Source organism: Berghia stephanieae, chromosome 1, assembly GCF_034508935.2.
Source record: "Berghia stephanieae isolate SIO BIC M18660-M18661 chromosome 1, UCSD_Bste_1.3, whole genome shotgun sequence".
Classification (NCBI taxonomy): Eukaryota; Metazoa; Mollusca; class Gastropoda; order Nudibranchia; family Aeolidiidae; genus Berghia; species Berghia stephanieae.
The window spans coordinates 28,837,492-28,847,912 of NC_088360.1; the positions used below are offsets into that span (position 1 = coordinate 28,837,492).

General features: G+C 35.3%; 1 protein-coding gene across 1 annotated transcript; it reads left to right on the top strand.

Moving 5' to 3' along the window:
* Positions 1 to 86: 86 nt before the first annotated feature.
* On the top strand, positions 87 to 8,281 carry LOC144971305 (RING finger protein 11-like). Its single transcript, XM_078911938.1, has 3 exons — positions 87 to 343; positions 3,093 to 3,256; positions 4,923 to 8,281. Exons 1-3 carry the CDS (start codon positions 221 to 223, stop codon positions 5,092 to 5,094), a joined length of 459 nt encoding a protein of 152 aa, XP_078768064.1. The 5' UTR covers positions 87 to 220; the 3' UTR covers positions 5,095 to 8,281.
* The last annotated feature ends 2,140 nt before the right edge of the window (positions 8,282 to 10,421 follow it).

The window sequence follows — 10,421 nt, forward strand, 5'->3', positions numbered from 1 at the left end:
CCGATTTCGTAAAATAATCCATACCTTTTTCCTATCGCGGAAGGATTTAGGTTATACATTGAGTAATTTAACCAATGTTTTGGTCTGTCACAGCTGAGTTTATAGTGACGTCACGAACAGAATCTGAAACAAGCCATTAGACTTGGTGTTTGCAATGGTGTGAGAGATAAGGTTGGATAACATTCCATATCGGACTTGGCATTATTTTAGAGATATCATTATGGGGAATTGTTTGAAGTCATCTGGAAACGATGATATATCTTTACTCCGAGGGAGTGAAAGGCAGGAGTCTGCTCTCGACCCAGCACCATTTGTCGAACCTCCACCACCATACAGAGCACAGGTTCGTCTCTTTGTTTATTTCTTCCCCCTGCCATTGAGATGAAAGAGAAAGAAATCTTGACTAAGCTGGAGAGTCATTATCTCGCGCGTAAATATACCTCGTCGGATTTGGAAGGGGGAATGTTGTCACATGAATTAATGAATATTCTTTTTTTTTTTTTAATTACCTAGATAGTCTAGGTAAGACTCATGAAAAGATAACTGAAAAATATGTCCAAGTCAAGTCAAGTAGTACAGTGCAATCTCTCTGATAACAACATTGTCGGGACCAGAAAAACTATTTCATCATAACGGAGCGACCAAAATTAGGGGGGAGGGGGCAAGTACTTTAACCATAATTTCAGCTAAATTAGGCTACCTTGCTTGAGATGAAAACTCGTCATTCCTTGCTTGTCTACTCACATCTTAAATTATGTTTGTTCATGTATTTGCTGTAATTATTCTCATACGTGTCTGCCAATAAAGAAAATTGATTATTGGCAGTCAATGTCTGCCAATAATGATAGGCGGTTATAGTTATACACAGACACTTTTGTTTTTTAAAACCCCGCTCTTTTAAACTTTTACTTTTACTTTTATCCTTTCTTCATGAATGCACATATAAATAAGTAAAGTTATTAAATTATCAATAAAAGCATAAAATTAATAAACAATAATATATATCAGTTGATGGATAGTAGGTTACTGTATATACACAGCCCCCGTGTGGTGTCCGGGGTCCCTCAACTGAGAGGGTGCAAGAATAGCCCAATGTCAAGCCAGTGTGTCATAAAAGGCGACTAATGGTGTGTGACTCCCCCTTTTTTGAGTCACCTGGTCCTCCAGGTTGGGGGTTGTCGAAGCGTCAACACCCCTTCCGTAAAACTCGAACCAATACAGAAACACAGACGGACAAATCAAATCCTTTTTTTAGCTTGGGCGACAAGAGTTTCTGCAATGACAGAATTTATATGAAGGACAACAGACAAAGCCGAAAGGTCACTGCTGACCCAATGACGTCTTTGCCAACAAGCAGCTTCGAATTGCGTCGTGGAACGTTTGCACAATGTATGAAGCAGGAAAAAGCTCTCAAGTTGTGACTGAGATGAGTAGATACAAGCTGCATATACTTGGAGTAAGCGAAACCCACTTGATACAATCCGGACAGAATTACCTCAAGTCTGGGGAGAAGATTTTATATTCAGGGAGAGGGGACGGGATTCATACACAGGGAGTAGGAATAATTCTAAGCAAGTTTGCCCAGAAGTTACTGAGAGGATGGAGGTGGACACACCCTTAGAAAGAATGTCTCCACTATAACAAAGAAAGTATTGGACTGGAACCCTCAGGGCAGAAGATCAAGAGGAAGGCCACGAGGAACATGGAGAAGAATTAAAGAAGCAGATATACAGAGAAGTAATAAGACATGGAACGAGATAAAAATAAAGTTAGCTCAGGATAGAGAAGGATGGAAACTGTTTGTGGCCTATACCCTGACCCAGGGTGAACAAGGCAATGATGATGATATATACACAATATGCGTCGAGCTTCATGTGGATGTCATGGCCGAATGGTTAAGTCATCTGCCTTAGAAAGCTTGTCAGAATTGACGCTGTGGGTTTGAATTAGTGCCGGGCAGTCCCAAGCATGTTTAAGGACCACGGTTCTACGGTTCCTGGGAAATGAAAACCTGCAAGGACTGATTCCGGTTCCAAGAAACGTTTTTTTTTTCGACATTGGACATTCTCGAGGAGTCGTTGATACCGTCACATGATGGGACCTGTGGCCTGCAGTAGAACCGCTAAGGGAAAGTGAGAGCAGGAGACAGCTTCTTGCCTCATAACATGAAAATAGTGCTTTAACACTATCCACTAAGCATTTGTGTTTGTGTTTGGATGTGTCTGAGAGTAAGGGAGTGAAAGGAAAAGGAATTGTTAATATTTTGTGTCTGTGACATGCTGGACCAAAAATATGGGAAGAGTTCCTCTCCGTTCATTTCTTTCTCTTTTATATTTCTACCTTTAGATAGGAGGCCAGTCTATCGCAAAGTACTTTTCACCAGATCTAACAGACATAGCTACCCATTCACACCTGGGTAGACAGGGAGATCAGAAAAATATCTCGACTTCACCCGGGATTGATCTCTGTCCCTTTGGTGTGTGAAGCAAGTGCTCTGTCAACTGAGCTATTGGGACCCCCAAATATTCTATTGGGGTTTTTTTTAATACAGACATTACAACTTATTTTTGAAGGATGATATAGTATGTTAAACTCATATTATTTGATGAGTTAAAACGCCAAACGAAATTTAAATATTATTGCATTATTATTGTTTCATTAAATGACAACGCAATAGAAAGGAGTGGTGACAATACAGCAGACCCAAAAAAAACTAGTAATCGGACTGGCTGGGTTAAAAACACACACCAGTTCCCAGAAAAGTGTTTAGGACAATTTCTTGCCTATCAACTCAAAACGGTTTTATGTTTGGATGAACCCGGTATCAAAGGGGGGGGGGGGGTTAAGTTAAACTGACCAGAAATGCCAATTTAGTTTGTGTCACTTTGAAAGAATTATACTCATTCTCCTAATAAAATATAAAAGCTTAGCCCAAGTCTCATATTTCTGACTCTGAATTCAGCTTTTATCATCTAAACCACCCTGACATAATACCTTTTTGAGTGGTGGGTTCATTAGACGTGTTTAAGATTTATCTCATTCACCTCTGTATTATATCTTTTGCCTAAAAATTCATTGTAATTTTTCTCTAGGCTGATTCCCAGCCCAGCATGCCAATATACCATCCATCCCCGAGTGTCAGTCGTCCAGCCAATCAATTGTCAGAGGAGGAACAGGTCAAGATTGCCCAACGTCTTGGATTGATTAACCACCTTCCCACTGGGAAGTACGATGGGACCAACAAAAAGGCAAAGGAGTAAGTTAGATGTTCTTTATTCTCTTATACATGTAAGGATGATGTTGCTTTGCGTATGCATACATGCCGAATTTTTCGTAATTTTACGAATTTTAGACAAATTCCATGGCAAAATACGAAATTTTATGGAATATTACAAATTTTTAATTCTTAATAATGCTTAAATGATAATAAAAATAATAATAATAGTAATGATAAGAAGAAGAAGAAGAACTACTACTACTACTACTACTACTACTACTACTACTACTACTACTACTACTACTACTACTACTACTACTACTACTACTACTACTATTACTACTATAATAATGATGATAATAATAATAATATTGTGGTTGTTCATACACAATTTCAGAAATTACGAATTTCCTTGTCAAATTACTAAAAATGGACATTAAAATTACTAAATTTGAAGTTTTCAATTTGGCAAGTCTGTGTATGTATGTTTTTGGGGGGGAGGGGGGGTTCTTTTTTTTTCTGGAGGGGAGGGGGTTGAGGGTGTGTCTTGTGCCTTGTAATTGGTTAGTTTCTTCAGCCAAGAGAGGATAACACACACCTATGCAGACCAAACTGTATGGGCCCCTGACAGAGCAGAGGAAGACATGAGGACAATCTGAGGGGTTACGAAGAAGATGAATTATCTTTCGTCTTTATCACTAAGTGTATTGAATTATCTTATGAATTATCTTTAGCACTAAGTGTATTTTAGGTTGCCACTTACCTTGCCTCATATGATGTATTTAGTTATTTGTCATGTGTACAGTTTGTTTAATCTAATTTTTTAAAGTGATAATTACTGCTGTATTTGCCTCCAGCATACAGCTGTAGACTGTACTGCAAGATTATAAAGCGAAAAGGAATAAAATAGTTTTTAAAAGAACAAAATAGATTTGGGATATTTTCAGAGCTGCCAACCTACTGCAAAAAATGCGGAATTGTACGCATTTTCAGTGATTGTACGCTTGTACACATTTCCCCCAAGATTGTACCCATTTTCAGTGTGCAGAGTCACTTCAGTTTTCTTTAGTTGTAATTTATATTATTACTAGCCTTGAGAAACCTTGGTGACCAAGTGGATATTCCTATAATTTTTGACCAATTATGATCTTCATGGTGGGAGGTAGAATTCTGAAAGGCTTGGATTATAGTCTTGGGAACATCATTGTTGCTGCAATTGAGCTTGTGTGGTGTGACTTTATGTAATTATATCTTCTTCTTAGTTTCACAATGGTTATTTTCCGTCGATTTCAGGATTGTACCCATTTTTATGAAATCTCCCCCATTTTGAGGTCCCATTGTACACATTCTCATCAGATGGGGTTGGCAGCTCTGTATTTTATATCATTCATGTGTTACATTTAAAATGGAACACATTCATGTCAGGAAGCATCTAACGGATGCACGCAATTAAATGAATTGCTTGATAATAATAAAGGATTAGAATCTGCTACACTGTAGTGTTGGCTTAATACATTGCACTAAGAATTTAGCACCTATTGCTCTGAGCTGCTTGTTTTGCAGTGTTTTCCTGGGTTATATATATAAATTTTTTTTTAATTTTGATTTGGTATTGAATTAGTGAGAAGGGATTTTTATTATTTATTTATTTTATGGTCATTATGTATTTATAATTTATTTGTTTTTGAAATGTTGAATCACTCAGGTGTGTCATCTGTATGTTGGAATTTTCCATGGGAGAACAATTGCGTTACCTGCCCTGCATGCACATCTACCACAAAGACTGCATCGACGACTGGCTGATGCGATCGTTCACATGTCCCAGCTGCATGGAGCCCGTTGATGCAGCGCTTCTGACGACCTATCAGACAAGTTGATCATCGTCTCCCTTCTTCTGCTAAGAACTGAATCTTTACTGAGAGGCAAATTCATTAGTTGAGGTATTATGCTAAATATAATGTATATTTTTTTGTCCATTGTCCTAATGTCATTACCTGATTCAATGCAAATCCATCATAATATCGGGTGATTTTTAGAGGGAGTGGGAGTTATTTTCATTTTATTACGTTGTTTTTTTTTTTGGTTTTGTTTTGTTTTGTTTTATTTTTATTTTTTTTATTTAATAAGCTTTGATTTAAACACCACCTTTCTGAGATGACATTGATCCTGCAAGATGTGGTCATTGCATCGTTTCCTTAAATACGTCCAAAATTTTCCATAACTGCCAGGCTGGAATAGGATTATGAATATATCCACCTTTATTTGAGTCGTTTTCTGTGACTGAGACACTGTGGCTTTCTTTCAACGTTCCACTATATATGTGCATACCATGATATTTTGTAATATCATTGCTGTCAACTGGATTCACTTTGATATACGGTAGAAGTAAAATGTCAATGAAGCTTATTAATTGTTTGGATGTTTTGGTAGATTTGAATTGAATGAATATGATATAATCAGAATTTAAACTTCAGAAAATTTAACTTTGAATATAAGGTGGTGAATGTGTTTTTATTTATAATCATGGTGAATGACAGTCTCCTTCTGATTTCGTCATATATATATATTCGATCTCTTACTACCAAACCACACATCCATTTCATCGTTTGGAAAGGATTTTCAGATGATATTACAATGAGTGGGAATTTCCCTTTTTATAGATTGTTTCCAAATATAATCATGTCAGGATTTTGTTATTTTGGTTTGTATTTTTATATTTTTTTAAATATTTGTTTTATTTTTATTTTTGTCTTTATATTTTGCTTTAATACTTTTTTTTCTCGATTTATTCTTTAAAAAGCTTTTTTTAAAGATTCAATCGTCTGAATATTATTGTGCTTTGATTGATTAAGGTTGATTTATTATGTAATTATCTTGAATCAAAATCAGAGTGCAGTGATTCGACCTGCCTCTCGACCTTTCTAGTCAGACCTATGTTCTCTGGCATTCCATCATTGTAACTATAGACATATTATATTAATATTGACAGTGAAAGTTGCAATGCATGTAACCTCTGAAAAACTTGGACCCAATCAAGATATTTGTTACGTATTTGTTGTTCCTATAACAATTTTTTGGAGTTTCTATTGGTCTTGAAATTAAGTAAGAGAGGGATCGATTAATATATATTTTAAAAGTAGTTTGTTTTTTGGGGGTTGTTTTGTTTATGTTTTTTTTTGTTTTTTTTTTTTTTTGGGGGGGGGGGGGGTATTTACATAGTTTGCAACCTTCACTGTTAATATAACATTCATTTTATTCAGGATAATAATTGATCTCCACATTTATTTTTCGTCGCTTCGTTGGGCTGTCTCTGTCAAATGCGTAGATTAATTTTGAATATATGAATATGATAGTTTTAACAAATTTGGGAGTGGAGGAGGCTTTGGTGCAAGATTGAAATCTGAAAAGATGTGGATGAAACAATACCTGGCTAAGCAGATAGATGGGAGTTGAACAAAACAATATGATGTTTGGGGATGTAGGCAAGATGGCCGAGCGGATAAGGTATTACTCTCCCACACAGGGGACCCAGTTTCAAGTCCTTTTGTTGGAATCATAGGTTGTTTTGTTTATTATTTTTGTCTTGAACAAGACACTTATTTCCGTTTACTCATCTTTCGTGGCTCTACTTGAAACGATGCAAGGGTTATCTCAAGTTTTCTCCAAATAATTTTCTAATTAGGATGAATGAAGTGAATTTTAATTCTATTTTATATTTTCATGATTATTTCCAATGCTCTCTAATTTTATTTTGCAATGAATGGCTCTGTTATTTACTCTACCTACCATTTCAGATTTTTACCTCCGAACGATCAATGGCTCAAAAATTTTTATTAAATGGAGAGGCATTAGACGGCCTAGTTGAAATTCCCTTGGAATTTTTTTTTTTTTCGTTCATGTTATAGGAGATATAGAATTATCTTTTCTGTGTGTTACTTTGAATAATTTGGCTAGGTAGGTTGGTATTCGGATATATTGTATTTTTTTTTCTTCTTTTTTGTAAACTTAGAATGCAGTGATTTGTAATTAATTTTTGAAGTTAGAATAATTGAAAATTTGTTATATATGTAATTTTTATCCCTATTGTGTTGATTGTGTCCAATCCTCCCTATTTTCTTTTTTCTTTTTTTTTTTTTTCTTGCAATTTATTTTATGAATTTTTATATTCAATGAGTTTTAAAATTGTGGAAGTTTTTATGGAATTTAATTCTGTATCTTGAATGGATCTGCAGTGATTGAGTGGATTTGAATGTTTGTGTGAAATTTTAATCTCATTATTGTTTTGTGTAATCATCATCATTAGTCGTATGAACCACGAGGCTTTCAAAGTTGGGTTTGTGAATTGTATAAATATGAATATGTAATTTTTGTCAAGATGATTTGATTTCCAGCATGTGTAGATTCTAAGTAGAACTTCGATGCTAACTTACATTTAAATAAAGTCGATAATATGTTTTAGTACATGATGTCATCGATATATTTTTTAATATAAATTTCTTTTCTTGAATCATTTCTGTTCACAACGAGGGTTACAATGCTATTTCATCATTGCATTGAAATGATATTAATATTGATTTTTTTTTTCCCTTTTCAAAACATGTTAAGTTTACATCATTTGCAGTCCTGAATTTATAATTGGATTTTCATCTTAATTCAATGACTGATTTTATTTCAAAGAAATTTGATAAAAGACTGCATTTTATACAGTGCTAATCCGTAGCAAAAACTGTCCTTAAAGCATTTTTTTTAAAAATGTTTCTTGATGCTAGTGTAGGGAATGTTTGGCACATAGTGGTATAGTTTTGGACTACGACAACACTCTTTTACATTTGGGGTACTTTTGAATTTAACGCCCATCTCCAATTTAGCAAGGGAGATGCATACAAAATGCCTTTCCTAATGTAAAAAAAAATGTGGTGATAGACCACAGAAGCAAATAGTAGTGTACAGTTTAGTCAAAGTATCAAAGTAACAAATGAGGGTGCAGGTACTGGTGTAAGATAGAAATATGAAAAGGTGTTTATTAACTCACTCAATCCTAGAGAATTTTGCTACTTTTCAAAATTGGATAAAAAATGTATTGAAAATAAGCATGTACAAAGATAGTTTTATTCAACTATCATTAACATGTAAAAAACTAATAACATTGGCTTTGGTACCACCCCTTTAATTTGTATCAGAAATAAATGTAATAAATAGGCATGGGGTAAAAGTAACCCGGGTAAACTACGGATATAGTCGGTGTTATGGTTGAGTGAGTTAAACAGTGCCAGACAAAGCTGAGAGGAAATTACCAGAAAATTTCATCCCAAAGAATCAGTCTGCCTCAACTGATGGCCCCGGTCATTATTTCTTAGTTTAAAATTTATTTTTTTTTACCCTGCTTTGTCTCGCATTGTTTCATACACCTTTTCATATCTTTATAGTCAATGTTATGGGCATTTTTAACCGTCGTTTTAAAATAACGAATTGGTAAGCTATTGGCATTCCTTTTTCTTTTAAAAAAAATAAAAGTCCAGGAGTTATAGGGGACTTTTTCATTTGCTTTATATCGTGGCGATATCCATACACCTCATGAATCAGTTTCATCATTTGTTCAACTTCCTCATGCAATCTTGTCACTGCGGAAAGGAATTGGTGATCTGAATAGATTTGTTATTGATAATCTAATTTGAGATCCTTCGTTTATTATTGATAGATTATTGAATAATGTATCATTGAGTTTAAATATTTTTACGTGTCAATTTTTAATATATTTTTTTCTTCGTGTTTTTATTTCAAGCTCCTGGGGGCACCATCAGCGTCTTGTGAAAAGAGCGCTATACGAATTACTTTTCTGCCATTGACTATTAATATTTGTATTTTAAAAAATTTTGCTTTGCTATCATTGTTTCCTTTGAAAGGTTCATGCAATGACACCGTGGCCAACTGTCCTGATTAAAGCAGAACTATTCCAATTTGGCAATCTTAAGAAACAGAGATTGGACTGTTTATGTGTATAGAAATGACCCTGAATGTCCCAGGATTGTGCTTTACTGGTTCGCAAACTAAAACAAAGAAGAGAAACAGCTTTAAATCTAGATTATATTATATAAAAGTCCAAACATGCTGCTGTTTTGGGTAGCGACGGAATTGTGCGTCGCGTCGGGGTGTCCCATTTTAGATCTTTGAAAAGTTGGCCGTTGTGCAACGATTAGATTTCATATCCTGTCCCCGCCTCATGTGCATTGTCATGTGAAGTGCAGTAACTTTGTGACACACACAGGCACAGGGCTATGGTTGTGATAGTATATAGAATTGGAAGTGACAATTTTTGTTTGTTTGTTTATACACATCTAAAGTTCAGGGTTTTGTAGCTTAATTCTAGGTAGTTGTAATGAAAGAAAAATGATTTAAAGTGGCACTAATAAGGTGAACTTGTTACGTTTTTTTGTTTTTTGCCTTATTTTTTTTTTTCATCCCATTGGACAATTTGTATCTGGCTTCTCCATTAGGTTTGCTATAGATTATCTCTGTGTATCACTGGGGTTCCGATAGCTCAGTGGGTAGAGCACTCGCTTCACATGCAAAGGGACAGAAATTGGTCCTGGATGCAGTTGAGATTATTTTTTCCCCCTGATCCCCCTGTCTACCCAGCAGTGAATAGGTAGCTGGCTCTGTTAGGTCTGGTGTGTGGATAGTACTTTGCAATTGACTAGCATCCTATCCAAAGGATAACAAGTGAATGAGCGGGTGGTTGGATGGGAGCATCACCCTTGAATCATATACCTATGATGTTCGCATGGGTGTACGATCTGATAGTGATGTCGTTTCTTCTTCTCTGTACTAGCCTATCCTGCTTCTTTGGTTTGTGATTGTATTTTTGACAGGGGATATTTTTTTTCCTGTAAATCCTCTGCCTGTTTGTTCTTGGTTATTTATAATTTAGCTTATGATATCTTTAGGTTATGATTTTGATTGACATTTGTACTATTTTTGTTAGATTGCTTGTTTCTTTGTTTCAGCGGTCTCTCATATAACCTCAATTGTGTTGGAAGAGACCTAAAGCAACAAACAAAAAAACAAACAAGTGAATGCTATTATCCGTTTCACGCTATAGAAACTGGGATAAGCTATGGCTCTCAGGAATATACTACAATGTCTCGAGAGAAGGATGAGCCCTTAATATGCAAGAAAACATAGTTAACATGTAAATGCATTTTTG